This window comes from Pseudoliparis swirei, chromosome 18, assembly GCF_029220125.1.
Source record: "Pseudoliparis swirei isolate HS2019 ecotype Mariana Trench chromosome 18, NWPU_hadal_v1, whole genome shotgun sequence".
Taxonomy (NCBI): domain Eukaryota; kingdom Metazoa; phylum Chordata; class Actinopteri; order Perciformes; family Liparidae; genus Pseudoliparis; species Pseudoliparis swirei.
This window is the reverse complement of record NC_079405.1, coordinates 11,782,106-11,801,453: the sequence shown is the minus strand read 5'-3', so window position 1 is coordinate 11,801,453 and position 19,348 is coordinate 11,782,106. Positions and strand designations below refer to the sequence as shown.

The window sequence follows — 19,348 nt, the reverse complement described above, 5'->3', positions numbered from 1 at the left end:
TCTTATTGAAACTGTATGTGAAAGTGAGTTCCCCTCTTTCACTTTTAAGCTGCTCCCTCTGGATGTTGCCCAGAACCACAATGTTTTGTAGACAACCTACCAGGATATATACAGTTAAAGAACAATTCAAACACACATCCAGACACTGATTTTCTCCATGTCATACTGTAAGTTAAGCAGTTGATATAATGCCTCAAATGTACAGCAAAAGAAACTGAGCAGAGAAAAAACACCATTTGTTGGACTAATTCAAAGTTACCACAAGGGGGAACTATTATTCAAGGGTGATCCCACTAAGATGAACTGAGCTTGCCCCCAAAAGACCAACACCTAGAAGAGATGACATGTAGACACACACGAGGAGCAGTGGAAACAATTGACAAAGTGATGTTTATATTACATCATTAAGGACAAACATTGTTTGATCTGCACATCGGGCTACAAACTGCTGAAAACATCCACGGAGTAATTCTGCTTTGAAGGGGTAAACAAGCATAATACTAACTACATTCTAAACCATTTCAACAGAGCAAATCTACTTTTGGAATCTGCCAGACCCCTGCCACTCTTAAAAGGCAGTACGGGTATGACTGATTTGTCAACAGAATGTCATTGTGCAACATTAATATAGTTATTGTGATAATTGATTGTCTTATTAGGATCAAATTAGGAAAAAAAACTATTGGAAGACACACAAACAACTTTTAAAATGCTAATTTACAGGATTCATCTGGAAATGATAAAGTGTAAGAGAAGGGAGTTGCAGGGAGTCAAACATGTGGTATTTTAGGAAATCCACAGAGGTTTTGTATTATCTATCTCGCCCAATACAAAAAGAAAAGAATAGTAGCCATGAGCCACTGTCGTGCCACTGCAGATGATGAAATGGGGGACCTGCATGATTGCCGGATAAGAAACCTGGATGGCTTTCAGCTGCCTCTTCAGTGTCCCAGCCCCCCTGTGCTAGATGTGTGTGTGAGGCTCCTCTGGCTGCTAGTGTTCTTGAAGACACAAGTAGAAGACTTGCTCTTGTGCCTGCACTGTTGATCACAGCTGCAGGGGGAGGCTGGCAGGTACTGCCTACAGCAGCAGAAGAAGCACTGCATCAGGTTAGGAAACAGGTGACCAGCAAAGAACATGTAGATCCAGGGGTTACAGCAGCTGTTGAGACTGGCCAGCAACATGGCGATGATAAATGCCACGTCTAAGGAGAGAGACAGAGACAAATTATATTCTTGGTGAATATATACATATTCCATTCCATTATCCAAACCGCTTATTAGGGTTGCGGGGGCGTTGGAGCCGATCCCAGCTGACATTGGGCGAAGTGTATCTCAGGGCTCATATAGAGGCAGACAACCATTTACCTTCACACATGTGGGCAATTTTAGAGTCTCCAATTAACCTGAGCTGCATGTCTTTGGACTTTGGAAGGAAGCTGGAGAACCCGGAGGGAACCCACGCTGCCAATGGGAGAACATGGAAACTTCACACAGAAGGACCGCCCGGGATCGGGCCCCTCTTGCTGTGAGGTGACGAATATATATAAATATTCTTACAGTGTAATTCAACAAGTGTAGTTTATTTTGAATCAATCCTGTACACTCCATTTTCTCACTAACACACCAAATCTAAGGCTGAAAGTTGGCCAGGAAAAAAAGACAGACTTCCTCCTGAACTTGTGAGTAATTTTGAAAGATTTTCATTCTCGGTATAGAACACATGCAGTTCGGGCTGTGGTGGCACAGGCAGGGTAGAACAGTCAGAAAATGGACAGAGATGGACTAAAACGTTGTTTTTGTTTTCATGGAAAGTGTTGACAAGGAGAAGAATATTACATAGTTCCAGCCTTATTCTTTTAATACACCTTGTATATGAAAACATGGCCAGGGTGTACTCTGGCTTTCAACCAGTGCATGCTTGGACAGGTTCCATCCCCTGCTACACTGAATAGGATAAGCCATTTAGAAAAGAAACAAATAAGTGGCAAGAGTTTCTAAAGTAATACGTTTTTCTCCATTCCAGTAAGATGTAATCACCTGGTTTTGGGCTTATGCCCAAATTCAGTGTGGAATTCATATTTGGTATCTTTGCAAAGTTTTGGAACTTTAAAACAATTCAAAATGAAGCTACACAGGTTTCAACAGTGTGTGTGTGTGTGTGTGTGAGAGTGCGTGCGTGTGTGTGTACATGTATGCTTGTACTTTTAAGAGTTTTAACATCCTGGCTGTCGGAATGATTTTAACAAATATTGGATCTGTTTTGACCTTCATGGTCCCACCTGAGGATAAATTACAATAACTTTAATCACGTAATCTTTTATCTAGCACCATCATCAGGTCAATATTTAAATTTGTGTCCAATATTTTGGTTTATACACCCCAATAATAAATAACACGCCAAACACCTCCACTGGACAGCTTTGGTCTCTGGATACATTTAAAAAAAATATCATTCCTTGTATGTATTGCACATAATTTACAGAGAAAAATGTGAACTGACAGACAATATCAAAAACATGTGGGATGTTCCCTGAAAAAAATATAGAAAGCTGCGTGCCACACAAATGATGAATGGCTTCAATTAGAAGAGGCCCGACTTGGATGGAAAAATATACTTGATTTTTCTCATTCATTCGTGTGATTACATTTCCTATCTTTAGAGGCACAGAGCACATTGATGGAGCACGCTGTTTGAACGGTAAATTGGAGACTTCCATGTCTTTCTTTTTTCTCGAATCCTTAATGGGGTGAGAGATTTAGTGTGTGTTGTCCTCTCCTCAAGTGAAACTGCTGACCTGTTCTGTTTCATGGTTCCCTGACTAAGTCCTTTGCTTTATATTGAGAGGTGTGCTGTGCGAAGTGTCAATCAAATGACACGTCAACGTTATGAGAAGTGTTTAACAGAAAAGTTAAACATCCTGTTCAGATTTGTGATATTGTTATTAAATGGGGAGCAGTTCTTTAAATACCACAACATTACAGTATTCAAACTTGTTCCTTTTTGCTCTGGTATATAATCCCTTTGATTTAAAGAACATTAAACACATTCTTGTGATGCCAGAAATGAAAGAAAAACATTAATCTTGGCTACTTTTCTGTAATATCATGATACAGCACGGTGGCTCATTTTTTTTCTTTTCATTTATTTATTTATTTGTACAGGGACCGTACACATTAATCAACCCATGGGTAAATGTGTTAACGTTAGCTAAGGCTCAGTGGTTAGCACTGTCGCCTCACAGCAAGAAGGCCCTGGGTTCGAATCCCGGTCGTCCCGGTCGTTCCAGGTCCTTTCTGTGTGGAGTTTGCATGTTCTCCTCGTGTCTGCGTGGGTTTACTCCGGGCACTCCGGTTTCCCCCACCATCATAAAGACATGCACCGCAGCCTCACCCCGGTTCGTATGGATGTGAATGAATGTTGGTGGTGGTCGGAGGGGCCGTAGGCGCTGATTGGCTGCCACGTCAGTCTGCCCCAGGGCAGCTGTGGCTACTGATGTAGCTTACCACCACCGGGATGACTGTGTGTGTATGACTACTGGACTCTGGACTGTAAAGTGACTTCGGGTGTCTTGAGAAGCGCTATATAAAATAAATGATTATTTATTATTATTATACAGCTTTTCAGAGATTGATTTTGGAAGAATGGAAACACGGTTATATTGATTTCACTAGAACTGTGGTGATATTGCCATCATGTGTTTGATGAATAATACGCACTAAGATAACTCAGAGTGTAACAAGTTAAACAAACAGTCCATGCGTGCAAACATTTTGCTTCTTTTTGAGCCGCCCTCAGGATAGATCAAACATGGAGCCTTGGCCTGAGGATATTACTCCAAAGAGAATGCAATAAAGTAAAGACAAGCAGTAAGCCAGCAACATTTGATTTATCTTTACTGGGTACGGACACAAACTTGTATTCTTCTTGTAACACTCTTTGACTCTTTTTTCTCAGTTCAATTTACATGAAACTGCTCCAAAATCGTGAATCATATTGAGATATTTGAAATTGATACCACCTTCCTTCTCCCTTCTTCTTCTTTCTCCCATTTGTTGCTTCTTTTTTACTTCAATTATTTGTTCTTATCATTTACATTTAGTTTGACATTGTTTTATGTATAACATGTAGCAACATTGTAATGACTGTCAGTACTAAAGGGTACTGACAGTTAATTTGTGAAAATGGGCTATACAAATAAACTGAATTGAATTATGATACAGAAACCAGTTTATTATAAATGACTTTGTTTTAAACTGAAAGTATTTCCTTTATCGTTTGATCAGAGGATCCTCCCTCTTCCTAAGCGGAATAAACAAACAGTTGGCTATCTAAATGTTTAGAAATGCTTTGCTACAAATGCTGATAAAGAGCAGTTTTACTGCAGGAAATACAAGGTTTTTACAAAACAGCTCAAGGAGTTCACTGTTTCAAAGATAAATATAACTACAGACATTTGTATTTCAATGATTTTTTAAGGCGTTGCAAAATAACATGTTTAACTGTTACAAATAGCCTAATATTAAATAGTGATAAGAAATATAATTGGTTGAGTCCATCCATCCAAACAAAATGAGGGCCCCTATGACAACGTACACTAGTACTGGCATTATTGACTTTAAAGTGTTTATGTTCTTAATTTGTACAAAACTGTTTTTGAAGGCGCCAACAGTCGATTGCCTTGGCTAAGTCTGTCCTATTTAATCATATCAAAATCTCTGTCGGCTCTAAATGAACACTTGTGCTATGTTGCTCAGATAACACCACTTGAAAGGTTATGGAGCATATCAGCACCCCTGCTCTTGTCACCCGTTCATTTCAAAAACAAAAGATATGAGAGGTAAATCAGAACAAACTATGCAGTTAAATAGAAAGTATATAAACCACCACTGGGAAAAGAGGGAGCAACTCCTTGACGTCCTGGTATCTGCCAGTGGCTCGGAGGACTGTCTCTGAACTGGTAACCACTGGAAATGACACCCCAATTCATCAGTGCCCACTTTAGGGAAGTGCATTGCGCTGCCTCGGAAGTAAAGTGGATTGCTTCTGAATTCCCAGAGATAGTTTCTGAAGTGGAAGAATACTATTTGCATGCATGAGGCACTGCAATATTATTATTCATCACATAATTTATGGACAATACATTTACCAATATAAATATTGGATGAAGATAACTCCTTGTGTCTCTGAGCACAGGGCACACTGATATATGTGGGTAATGTCTTCATTACATCAAGAACGACATCTGTTGAGTGAAAGAGAAGAAAACACTGCGTATGCCTTTACCTTCTCTCGGTGCAGCAGGATCCCATGCAGACCACATCTGGACAAAGAAGAAGGGAGTCCAGCACACCATGTAGGCAAGGACCACGACGAATGTCATTTTCACAGTGCGAATCTTTGCTCTTGAAATGAGCCTCACGCTGCTCACACGACAGAGATGTTGCGAGCCTTTGGTGGGCCTCTGAGTCAGAGCCAGGAATTGGTCCTTTCTGGTTTTTATATTGAAGTTCTGCCATATTTTAAAACAAATCAAACCATAGCAGATGCTTAAAATTGCCACTGGGAAAATGTAAATGCTCAGAGTCATCCACGTGATGTATGCTTTGGCTCCCCATGGTTGTATGAAGTCCCCCCAGCAGTCATACACACCGTTACCGACATCCCTCAAAGAAAATATGTACGCTTGAGGTGTGCTGAATATCAGACTGAGCGTCCACGAGGCGACCACGTAGAAGCGATCGTTTCTCCTGTGCACGGACCGAAGTGGCTGGCAGATTGCTAAGCACCTGTCGATGGACATCAAGACAAGCATGTAGGTAGATGCAAACATACCCACGACCTGGAGGTATTTCACCAGCCTGCACAGCAAATCTGGCCCGTAGAAGCGGAATGTGATATCCCAAATAAGTTGCGGCAAGATCTGAAAGATTGCAACGACGAGGTCAGCGATGCTCAGGTGCTTCATAAAGTAATACATCCGACATTGGCTGTGCTTGGAGGTGGTGATGGCCAACAGGACGCACAGGTTGCCGGTCAGAGCTAGAAGCAGCACCAGGACGAGGACGGTAACTTCCACTTTGGCCACTTCTTCATTTCGTTTCAAAGGATTCACTGAGGTGTTTCCTAAACGGCTGTCATTTGTCATTGCGTTGCTCGAGGAAACATTCAGCTCCCAACTATTCTGCTCGCGTAAAAAGGCCTCCATCGTGCGCAAAAGCGCCACCTAAGCGCAGCCAGCGATCACATCACACAGAACGGGACCGCTCTCCGCCGGTGGAGTAGTTCCCTTCGCAGTCTGCGGCCAGCTCACTCTGTTACGGTGGGTTTTGTGAGTTCTCTCTGCAGAGGAACATATTGGAACACTTTAATTGAAAAGCCTCTTAACTATTACAACTTAATATGACCTCATAACCACTCACAAGTGATGTTAAAAACGAAGCCTACCTTTCTAAAGATCCTTTGCACGGTGATGTTGGGATCCTGCAGCACCGCGGTCCTCAACACTCGCCGCGTATTGATATCTGGTTTGCAGAAGCTCGAAAGGATTTCCTACCAATGTCAGCAACCCCCTCCCCTCATTTTATATTCTTCTAGGAAACTGTCCTGGCTTGAGTATGAGCACCCCGCAACTCTTTCTTTCTTTCTTTCTTTCTCTCTCCCTCTCCCTCCCTGAATCTCGCTCCCTGTAGAGTTTGGGTTTGTAAAATCAAATGTCTCCAACAGCATTCGTATGATGTTATCTTATATCTTGTATTTCGCAATATGTTTAGCATCTACAATGTTTTAAGTAATTTAAAAGAAGGACAATTCCACTCTGAACTATACAGAGTATACAAGGGTCACTTGTTTTACAAATAAAGCCCCCAATGCGTGCTTTGGTTATAAGACTGTGATGCTGTGCTGTAAACAGGTGCTTATATGCATTGGCTTAATCAAGGGATCAATACAGGTGACGTCAAAAAGCTCCCCCTAAGGCATGAAGGAAGGAATACCATGAAATGTAATACTAATTTAAAATATCAATCCTTATTTCAGGGCCATACACAAAAGATCATTCAAATAATTAAAACAGTTCAATCCAAAATGTTCATTTAAATGTCAGATATCAGTTTGTTTTAATGAAAATCTTTATTTATTCAATACATAAAGTAATATTTGTTCTTGATTTTCACAACATTTTCACAATAACCTGTTCATACTGGCCTTACCTTACCATAGGTTCTGAAATTGAGATAATGTAAATAAATATGTATTATAATATCTCCTCATTAGATGCAAACATATTTCTTATTATGCTCAGCAACATAGAGGCATGGTGACCTTTACTTGAGTAAGTTATTGTTCTCAATCATAAAATGAACTTGTGAACATCACATTTTGTTCGTTTTGTTTTATTCCTACTTGGTTGAACTCTTGCAGGTGCTGCTGTGTTGTCAGCCATGTGTTTAGCTGAATAACCCTGGTTAGCAGCTGATGCTTGTTGAATTTGTGCGAGATACAAAACGACCAGACACAAGAGCAGACAAAGAGGCCTCTTGAATACCAGTACGGTTTTGTTCACCTTGAATAATTTGTATTTCATCATAGATTACAGTCGAATGACTAAAGGCTAAAACGTCTTGATGTCCAAAGTGAATAATTGAGTGTAACCCCCTGATATCCTGGAATGTTGCCATCAGCTATCCATCTGTGGCTTAGATAACATATAACACCTTGTAATTCATACCACATGACCCTTAAAGGGATGGACTGTATTCTCAGTCCTGGTTCCTAAAATGAAACAAAATTGAAATAGTTTGACTTTGCTTATGCAACTCTCATCCCCAGGTGAACACATTTGAATAGAAGATTAAATCAGTTTTGATTGGCTTTGCAAAAAAGTGATTACTTACAAGTGTCTGGGTACAAATATTGGTAATTACTGTCTTTTTCGTGATTTCAATATATTCCTTAAAAAAATAAATAAAGTTGACCTGCTTGAGTCAAGATGGAGTTGAGACGGCTTGTGCACCGAGGAGGATGGCTTTGGTGATTCTCAGTAGAGTAGATCTGTGGGACATGCCGCAACTAAAGATTCAATAAGTGATCAAAGAGTGAAAAAAGGACTACTGCAGATAAGAGAACCGTCTCTTACTGAAACAGAGATCTTTTTGAAAAGGAACCAGTGAAATGTGGTCGTGGTCGTGGTCTGTGCTCAGCTGCAGGGGAGAGATCAGCTGGAGTGATTCAGGGGAACAGTGCCAGGGTTAATTGGCACGGTGGCTTATTATCTCTCATCCTATTATTAAGTAGTAGCAGGCTGGAGCTCTGGTGAGACACAGAGAGAGGAACACCAGCCTGTGAGAGTCTGATTTAATGGTGGACACTGCCCTGCGTAAGAGGGCGCACCACAGGGTGAATTGTATAAGTGTGTCATAAAATATGTTTGTGCAACATTAACCGCAAAGAATGTGTGTATGTGTTGAAGAGAACCCTCGAGTAGCAGCGAGTCGGCTACATAAACGAGGAGCAGGATGAAGGGGAATCAATTTTTGACTTTGCAGGCACCCTTTTTTCAGCAAATAGAAAATAAAATAGATCATTTATTGATATTGTGGTATTCTAAGACATATGCTAGATCGTTGACATGCATTATTTTCCTGAATCAATTTAAAGAGGTTGTGAAGTGTTTCAAGTTCTGATTGAAAAAATAGACATTTGGTCAATATATCTTTGATGGAGGTTTAAAATATTCAAGTACTGGCACACTTTAATTGATAACATTATTAAAGAAGAAGCACATTCAAAAGTTTAAATGAAGTAAATATACATCTTTAGATATTGTTTGTTTTACACACAAGACCGGGTCTAGGTGTGGTTTGATCAGAGGTCATTGACCTTGGCTTGGCAACTCAAATAAGCAACTCATCATATTTTGCTTAATTGTTACTATATCTCAATTTGAAGAAATGCAACCTGCCAAAGACAATGATGGTGTACTTCTACACTGCCATCATCGAGTCCAACCTCTGCTCCTCCATCACCGTCTGGTACGCTGCAGCCACTGCCAAGGACAAAGGCAGGCTGCAGTCTATCATCAGCTCTGCTGAGAGGGTGATTGGCTGCAATCTGCAATCCCTTCAGGAATTGTTTGCTTCAAGGACCCTGAAGCGAGCAATACAGATTGTGGCCGACCACTCTCACCCTGGACACAAACTGTTTGAGTCCCTTCCATCTGGCAGGAGACTGCAGTCCATCAGGACCAGGACCTCACTCCACACACACAGTTTCTTCATTACCAGAGCCCGGGTACCACACTCACTGACTCTGTCATCCCCAGGACAATCTTCTACCGGTCACTCTCCTGCATATCACTTAACACTTTAAATACGCTTGTCACTTTAAATTTACACTTACACTACACTGTTTAAATTACTGTTACCTGTTGGTCTCTGCACTTTATGTTATTTGTTATATTCTGCTTTACATTTAATATGTTTCTATTCTTGCACTGTGTTGATTGTTGTTGATTGTTTAATGTCATTGTCCAATGTCGCACCACTCGCCATGACAAATTATTCATGTGAAAATATACATACTTGGCAATAAAAGGTTGAAATTCTGCTTCTGCTTCTGATTTGTGTACTTTTCCTAACTGAGCTCAGATAAAACGACAATTTCTTATTAAAAATAATAATAAATAAAAAACGAGGATTGAATAGCTATTGGCAGAAAAAAGCGTCCTCCTTCCGGTTCCATCTCAGGCAAACACTGTTAGCTCAGTCAGCATTGTTGCAATTGTTGGTACTGGTATGACAGTTGGCCCAATCTCATGTATAGCATCTAGATGTACAATATTAGGTTGTCAGACATCATCTGATGCATTAATGATTCATACCTCACACCACAGCCCCTCTAATGTCTGCTCGTATGAACAACACACACACCGTGTTGTACATAAAGTTGCATACTATGTGGCAGCAAATCTCCCCCCTCCCCCCCCAGGCATTGGCCCCCTGCTGTTGTGCAACAGCTAATTTGTAAGATGTGGTCATAACAAGGATAGGATGGGTAGGATATCACTTTATTCATCCCCGAGGGGTTATTTAGTGAAGCAGCAGGAAACTTGTTTACATATATACAATACAATAAAATAGCAGGGCAGGACATATTACATTTACATTCAATAATTAAAAAAATGAAATAATAATAAAGGAAATGAAAATGTGAAGATAAAATGAAAATGTATACAGTGTATCTAAAGTATGAAGTGAAAGCAGTGCAAGGCTTAGTGATGTACATTTGAGGAGGATCTGGCCAGAGGTGATTTATCATACAACAAACAGACTATGGCATGTTATGTAAACTCTTTGCCAAGAAGGTATCGGTTATGAAACCATGACATCAGCTCATGAGAAAAGTTTGGATTTTTATTAGCTACTAATGAATACCCTCATGATGATATTCAACGGGACATTTCATTAAGTTCAAAAGAGGGAATACTTGGAAAAACTTCAATTAATACTGTCTCTGCTTCAATTCCTGGATCCTCTCACATTAGAGTTGGGTAATCATTCGAAGCCCTCGTGGCTATAACACTGAGGCCTTCCGTCAACATGTGGCATTTTTTTAATAGTAATCGTAGTAAGTACCTCTCTGCCTTATATATATAATTTAGAGCAAACACCACATTCACTATATATTGTGTAGATCCTACAGTGTGTGTAGCAAATGTTATTGTTATTTGGCCATACACTTTTGGTTATTATTCTGTAACTCCAACAATAGCAGCACAGCTACATTACACTCTATGACATTACACTCTATGACATAGAACTGGAAAATATATGGTCCATAATATCTGGTTTCATACAAATACCTTGACATGAAACAGAAGAGTGACACAATGAAGGCTCCTCAGCATTGAGACTGGCATGTAAATAGACAGAGACAGGACCCCGACCACACATACACTCTACTCTGCCTGACATCTATTCAAGTGCACTCGGCATCTATACACTTAAACTCTTCGTCAGTACATTTTAAGACCAAGTTGGCGTGTTGTGACAGTCGTTTGACTTGATGATGTAAGCGTAGAGGCCTCCTGCTGTGGGAATGCCGCCTGAGCACATGAGGGCCATGAAGGATAACAGAGCGCTGTGTTGGTACAGCTGCCCTGTGGTTTCTGTGCACTCACACACAGGTATAAACCAGCAGTCACTCTCTTGTTCATAACCTAAAGCATGTGTGTGAGGGTCAGAAGTCATGCAGAACTAAATAATTTTTGCGTGACTAACACAAGGTTTGTTTGAACGCTGCAAATCAAAAGAAACGTTTTCTCTGAAAGACAATTCTTTTTAACTTAAATATGCCTGTTATTTATGAAATACTTAAGGACCGGTGGTAACTTATTTCTCTCAGGTGTATGTTTTTTTACCTGAAAGAATATACCTGTAAATGCTAATACAAATAAAATACACATTTGTTGTCATATAGGCAACTGACACGAGTTTCTAGTTAACATGAAACGTAGTAAACACAATATACTTACACTCTTTCAAATTACAATTCTTGGGATTTAAGTACTTAAGTACTGCTGAATTATATTTGAAATAACCCCGACATTGCCCACTGGAGGCCGCAAACATGCCTTGAGCAGCTACTCTGTCAGATATCCAACGTAAGAAGAGCAAAGAGGATCAATTACATCCCTTTAAATAATAAAAAAGCACACAAAAAGAAGTTTGTAATACTGTAATACACAGTAATACTGCACTCAAATGTTGTTTAAACATTGCATGATATTCTTGCTACGCATTGTTTCTTGTAAATGGTCAGTAGCAATCAGAATCATATAGAAAAGAATTGAATGAGTAGAATATGTAATTGCTATTGCTGAGTGGCAATAAAGTAGCCGCAACATGGCATGGTCATATCTTCAGTTCCCGTTTGTGTCCCTGATGCTTTTGCATTGGGTCCATACGCCTGCATAACTGTGGCAAAACAACTACAACCTCAACATAAATCATGATGACCTTTTTATTGTTACAACAGACAATAATAATAGCAATAGCCTATTAAGAAATACATCATCCTTGATAGTTAATATCACTAATGGCGCTGCTGCAGAGTGCCCCAGTGAGCCCTGCTAGTGAGGCATCATGCACAGAAGGCTAAGACCAAGGAACTGACATCTAAATGTTAATGTTATGCATGCTATGAAATGTCAATATTTTCAAGCCAATTACACTTTTCATATTTTCACTGTTGTTGGTTTTAATACACTGTAATCAAATGACAATTCATAAGAAAGGGCCGCTTTCATTATGTTCATAATCCTGTTAAGGTGCAGAGGTTGTGTTTGTGGTGGGTTTTGTCTGTTACAGTCATTTTGGATCATTTTCCACATGTATGTTTCTATGCAATTTATAACATTCTGATTCATGAGAACTAAAGAAATGATAAGAGAACTGAAAGATAGTTCCACTAAAAACATTGTAGTAGTAGTAGCTTTATTGTCAATTTCTTCACATGTTAAGACATACAAAGGAATCGATAGGACGTTTCCCACTCTCCCACGGTGAAACATATAAAAGTGCACAGGCACAACAGATAAGACAAGACATTTCCTAAGACTAAGTAAACATAAAGATTCATGTACAGTTCTTATAAATACTATATATATGTAAATACTATAAATATATAAATACTATAAATACGTAATACAATTTTAAACAAGTGAATACAAGTGATTAAAGTGCAGAGTTTTGAGTGATTTTTTAGGGGGGCGGGGGGATTTTCAGCTTCCTGTCAGACTGGAGGATATGGCTGGGGGGAGTGAGGGAAGAGAATTTAGCTTCCTGACAGCTTGGTGTATGAAGCCATTACTGAGTCTGGTGGTGCGGCAACAGAGGCTCCTATACCTTCTTCCAGAGGGTAGGAGGCTGAACAGACTGTGTGCAGGGTGGCTGGTGTCATTCATTATCAAGCCACAATCGAGGTAGCTTTCGGGTGAGGCGGGTGGTATAAATGTCTTGCAAGGAAGGGAGTGGGGCACCAATGATCTTACCAGCTGTGTTCACTATGCGTTGCAGTGCTTTCTTGCTGTGTTCAGTGCAGCTACTGCCCCACACAGTGATGCAGCTGGACAGGATGCTTTCAATGGTGCCCCAGTAGAATGTGTTCAGGATGGGTATGGGAGCTTTCGCTCTCTTGAGCTTGCGGAGGAAGTAGAGGCGCCGCTGGTCTTTCTTCGTCAGTGATGCAGAGTTGGTTGCCCAGGAGAGGTCCTCACTGATGTGCACCCCCAGGAATTTGGTGCTGCTCACTCGCTCCACAGCAACACCATCGATGGTCAGTGGTGGGTGTACAGTGTGGCTTTTCCTGAAGTCAACCACAATTATTACTCTCACGATTACTTCTAACAAAGTAATAACTAATTTGAGGGCTAAAAATTGTTATTTGTTTCATTTATTTAAACAACAGCTCCATCATTTGGACATCATGTAAAGATAATATTTAACACAGCAGTGTAAGCCACTATCCTTGGGCTTTATTCTTAGAGGATAGCACTCTCTGCAGCTGAGCTCAAGTAATGGAAAAGCATTGACATGCAAGCAAAGGGTTTGGAGGGAGAATTAATTAGCCACTGCTTGATTTGACGACCTCGTGTCACCTACGGTGCAATACATTATTATTTTCAATTTAGACTTTGATGATCCCATTTCAACAAATTAAAAACAAATTTGCAACATAAAACCTGATAATTTAATTCTACAACCTGTTCTCAGATCCCTCCCTTCATACCAACTTTAGTCCTGCCTGAATGAATGCAGCCCTCTCATTTATTTGAATGACGCCAGTTCAGAGGGCTCCAACAAGTAGTTACAAAAATATATAACATAGTTATCACAATGATAACCTATGTAAGAGTTTTAAAATGATGTCCTATTATTATACATCCTTATGTTGTATTTTGCTGTCTGATAAACGCCCAAATCCATGATTTCTTCACTCCAGCTGAACTTCCTGGATTGTATGTCATGTCTCACCATTATCTAAAGCAATATTTCCCCCTGTGTTGTTCCAACTTAGGGCTGACTTTAAACTTGCTTAGGAAAGTTATATCTCACAGAAACTTCTCACTATTTCTTTCCCTACAGTACTTGATAAAACACTATTTGCTAGATAGTGATGGATACTTTATTAATCCAGAGGGAAATTTAGGTCATCCAGTAGCTTATACACTTAACTTAACTCACAAACATACATACACAAATCACAGTAGAATCACAGTAGAAAAACAATACACATAGGGAGAACATGTTCACAGGGAGTAGGGTGTATACAGATATCATACAGATATTACAGTGTGAAGTGATATAAATAGTACAGTCTGTGCAATGGGCTAGTATAGCCAGTAAAAAGAATAAAAAGATGGACAGTGGGATGGAAAAATAAAGAGCTGAGAAGAGGAGGGGAGACCGAGGTAGACTCATGCAGAGAAGTCCATCTCCTCCTCCCTTCTCAACAACAAGCCCGTTGTAAAGTTGTGTGCCCTGGGGGGACAAAGGACTTCCTGTCCGATGAGCATGACAGTGACAGGAGTCTGCCACTGAAAATGCTCCTCTGTCCGTTAAGAGTACTGTGTAGTGGGTAGTGGTGATTGTCCAAGATGGTCAGCAGCCTACTCAATGTCCTTTTCTCCGCCACTGATGTTAGGCAGTCCAGTTCCATGCCAACAACAGCTCCTGCCCTTCTCACCAGCCTGTCTAGTTGCCCTGCATCCCTCTTCTTCATGCTGACTCCCCAGCACACCACAGCATAAAAAAGGATGCTGGCAACAACAGACTGGTAAAACATGCGCAGGAGTTTGCTGCAGACATTGAAAGACCTCAGCCTCCTCAGGAAGTAGAGCCGGCTCTGACCCTTCTTATAGATGGCATCTATGTTGGCTGACCAGTCCAGTTTACTGTCCAGATGAACTCCTAAGTACTTGTAGGTGTTGACCACCTCCACACTGACACCCCCGATGGAGACTGGTAGCAGAGGAGGCTGAGACCTCCTAAAATCCACCACCATCTCCTTGGTCTTGGTGGCGTTCAGCTGCAGGTGGTTATGCCTACACCACTGCACAAAGTTGTCCACCAGGCTCCTGTACTCACCCTCCTGTCCATCCCTGATACATCCCACAACAGCAGAGTCATCAGAGAACTTCTTGATGTGGCACGACTCCGTGTTGTAGGTGAAGTCTGATGTGTACAGGCAGGCACGTGCACAGACATTTTGGGGGGCTTGTGCTCAAACCAAAAAAAAGGGCACCCAATGCCACAAAAAGAATTTTGACAGAGTTGAAGCATAAGCAGCAATACACTGATGATGCAATACATCCTCGACCTGCATTTCCTCTGGACAGCATCAGACCGCTTGCTTACATTTTCTTTATGAATAAAGATGAATTATTATATAGCAACAACAGTAGGCCTACAAGCGTTCTGATTGGCTAATGGGTCGTCATGCCAGACACGTATTGCCTTCCTCGCTGGTCTGATAAGGATCAGTATTGCCCTCTTACGTCATTTTCAAAATAAGCGATATTGATAGACATCCCTCTGAACAATACCAGAGGCCTTATGATTTTTTTTTCCAGTCTGGCCACGCAAATCCTAGACTAGCCCGTTAAATAGAACGGAATAAGAATTCTCTCTCTCTCTCTCTTCTCTTTCTTCTCTCTTCTCTCTCTCTCCCGCTCTCTATTCTCTAAACATAACTAACGTCAGTAAACAGCTGCAATTGGGCTTTGAAATCACGGATTTCGTGAGTTTTTGTTTGTTTAATCTTTTAGGACACGACGGACCAGTTGTGACGTCATGTTTTCAGCAGCGCTAATGTTGTGGTTGATTTATCACAAAACAACGTCAGGGGACAAACACCGTCATGACCTGTTTGTCTGGTGCTGCGGGTCAGAGGAGAAGGAGGTGCACCCGTTTGGTGGCGCGAGGAGCACTGCGCGGAGGAGGAAGTGGTGGAGGAGGAGGGGCGCGGCGGGGGGGAGGAGGGTGGGGGGGGGGGGGCACGTGAGCTCGTGAGCGCCGCGGAGCATGTCGGGGCGAAGTTCTCAGATAAATGCCCCGTCGGATATTAAAACACATTTGGGAGGACTTGATGACAGAAAGAGTAACTTTAATTCTTAAATACTGATGAATAAAAAAATGTGTCTCCAGCAAAAAGGGCACTTTTCTCATCCAGGGCAAAAGGGCTGGTGCTTGAGCACCACTAGGGCTCTATCTGTGCACGTGCCTGTGTACAGGGTAAACAGGACAGGTGAGAGCACAGTCCCCTGTGGAGCGCCGGTGCTGCACAACAGTCTCAGATACGCAGTCTTTCAGCCTGACAAACTGTGGTCTCTCCGTCAGGTAGTCAGTGATCCAGGATACCAGGTGGGCGTTCACACCCATCTGCACGAGCTTGTCACTCAGAAAGTGAGTTAAATATTGATTGAATAAGATTTTATAAAACAATGAAATCAGCATAAGAGAAGGGCAGAGTGAAACAATGTCCAGTATGAAGTCAAACATAGCCTAATATACACCCATTACATTATACCAGATGGGGCTGAGCCAGGATAATATGTGTTCAGTTTCAATTCAATTCAGTTTATTTGTATAGCCCAATTTCACAAATTACAAATTTGTCTCGGAGTGCTTTACAATCTGTACACATGGTGCCGTGTTGAAGGTGCAGAGAGGAATGGGGTACTGTAGCCTCTTCCATGAAATGTGGTAAGTACAGTGCATGAAGAATGGCCCTGGGCAGCCAATAACTGCAAGAGTGGAGTTGTGCTGTGATGAATATCCAAATAAATCGGAATAAAATTAAACCAAAAGTGTGGTTATTAAGTTTAAGATGAATCCACACCTTGTTAAGGGACACACTATTTTGATTGTTAATAAATTCTTAAATGAAATAATGCATTTTATTGCAAAATACTAGGGCTGTCAGCGTTAACGCGTTAATCTATGCGATTAATTTGGCCGCGTTAACACACTAAAATATTTTAACGCAATTAACGCAACTTTGTTTACTTCCGGTGTCCGTTTTTAAAACAATTATTTCTCCGCGAAAATAAGGAGCAGAAATCAGTTTAAACTCGTGGATGAATCAGTCGGGTTTCCTCCTGCTCCTCCTTCCTCCCGTCTCCCCCTCCGACCCACAGAGACACAAAGGGGCGACGTGTCGGGTGACGCGGGCGGAAAGAACTCGTCACACGAAACCTTCAACGTGATTTGTCAATCCGTTTGTCTGTCAACATTTTGCGAAAAAAACAACCAATGAACACTCAGTAAATCACAAAGGACCTCCCACCTCACAGGTGAGGCTCATTAGCAGCCTGTCAGTCAGAGAACCAGAGAACACGGCGTGAGGACAATGTGCCTCATTGAATAGAGCTGAGATTGTTCTGGAATGTTTGATGTATAACACATGGGTATGTGTCACATGCAAACGCCTTTAAAAGGTGAATTTACATTTTTTTGTAAAATGTATAAAATGAGCCCAGCCTCCAGAGGGTGAACAGGACATATTTGAATGTCAGTTAGTTTACCAAGGCCACTGGTTCTGCTGTTCAGTGTTAAAGATGACAGGACCAATGGGGTCTCAATATATATATATATTTTTTACTAATCTGGATGTTTCACTGAAGAAACAATTTATCATCCACAATATTAAATACCGAGCTGCACTTTATAGGTAGGAGCCTCTTTGAAAACACAGCTCTGTGTGAAGTTTTGTCTTTAAAAAGAAAGAACACATCTTTTAATCGCGATTAATGAATTTCAAAATGTGCGATTAATTAGTTAATTTTTTCTAATAGATTGACAGCCCTACAAAATACATAAAAGGAATAAAGATTGTTTACTTGTTATCCTGTGGAAGGAAACTGGAAAAGCTATGATTTCAAATAATTATGGTTTTTTCATAAATGAGGAGTTTATCCCGAAAAATAATGAATTTGTAAATCAATATTCATGTTGAGCTCAGCCTATGTGGGGTAGCATAATAGTTTATTTAGTCAATGTTATGTACTGCTGCATTTATGTAATATTTTAAAGGCAGAAACCAGATTTTGTTGCAAAATATCAGTGAAAAGTGTATTAGGATTTGATGTCCTTCATAACAAGAGAGCAATATTGTGCTGTTCATCAGATTTTGTATTACAACAACATTTCTGGAATCTGGCTTCATATTAAGTGCATTTCATTACACAATAATTAAAACCTGATATATTCAGTTTAGTGGGGGCATACTTTACTTCTGTCACATTCAGCAGTGCACATCATTGAGACATGTCTTGGCTGCTCACTTGTTTCAGTAACATGTGTGTATTGTACTAAGGAAAGAGGATATTGTGTTTACATATCACACAGGGTGCATGTAAAATGGAAACAAGAGCACTGCATTTGAATTCTGAAAGAAATCCCCGGGCAATAAGTGTGACAGGAGAAATTTTCTTTTGCAATGGAGATCTATGAGCTTTTGACTGAGCTGACCAGGAATTTGAGAGACGTTGGTCTGCAAATTAATCTTCATCCATAATAAAAAAATTTACAATTTAGCACCTGATTCACAGTTAAGTGGAAACCATAGAGGAGCAGCGAATAATTATACTCACAGCCTTTTCCTAAATAACTTCTTCAATCTGAATTATTCTGGAACTATTTACCAATCAGTATTTACAATTTCATACATTAAAATACCCACAATAAGAGGGCATTCACAAGCGGTAGAAATATCTTAAGCAACTACGCACAGCAACGACACTGTCAAAGCTGACAGATTAGACCCATTACTATGGTAGAGGGACAACTCTTTGTTTGTAATAATGACTTTTAAAACTGTAGTTACATCAAAAGTATAGTGTGATGACCCCTCCCTTCCACTAGGGGTCTGGGTGCTGTTTGCTTTGTGTTTTGTCTTTCAGGCTGTTCATCAGCTGATGAGACACACCTGAGTCTGGAGGCTGCTGTAAAGACACACCACCTGAAGATAAGAGGGTTAGCTCCCTTGACTGGTTGGCTGCTCTCCTGTGGGCGACACTGCATTTGTTTAAGTTAGTTGTGTTATTCTTTCAATGAATTTCTATTTATCACCTTGAACTCATTTGGTCTCCCATCCACTTTGCAGTCTCTTAGGCGGATTGTGACACATAGGAGCTCCTCCGGGATTATATATATCTTTATTCCAGACTCATGGGTCCATAAAACAACAAACACAAATACAACAACAATATATAAAATACAATACGAGGACACCGGTCCAGCCATTGCAGTAAAAATCACTGATTAAAAACATACAAACATTTGTTCCA

The 19,348-nt window shown here is 40.6% G+C and overlaps 1 protein-coding gene across 1 annotated transcript; it reads right to left on the bottom strand.

Annotated features, from left to right (window-relative positions):
• Positions 1–42: 42 nt before the first annotated feature.
• Positions 43–6,208, bottom strand: LOC130208922 (isotocin receptor-like). Its single transcript, XM_056438347.1, has 2 exons — positions 5,287–6,208; positions 43–1,204 (listed from the first exon to the last, which is right to left on the bottom strand). Exons 1-2 carry the CDS (start codon positions 6,206–6,208, stop codon positions 942–944), a joined length of 1,185 nt encoding a protein of 394 aa, XP_056294322.1. The 3' UTR covers positions 43–941.
• Positions 6,209–19,348: the final 13,140 nt, after the last annotated feature.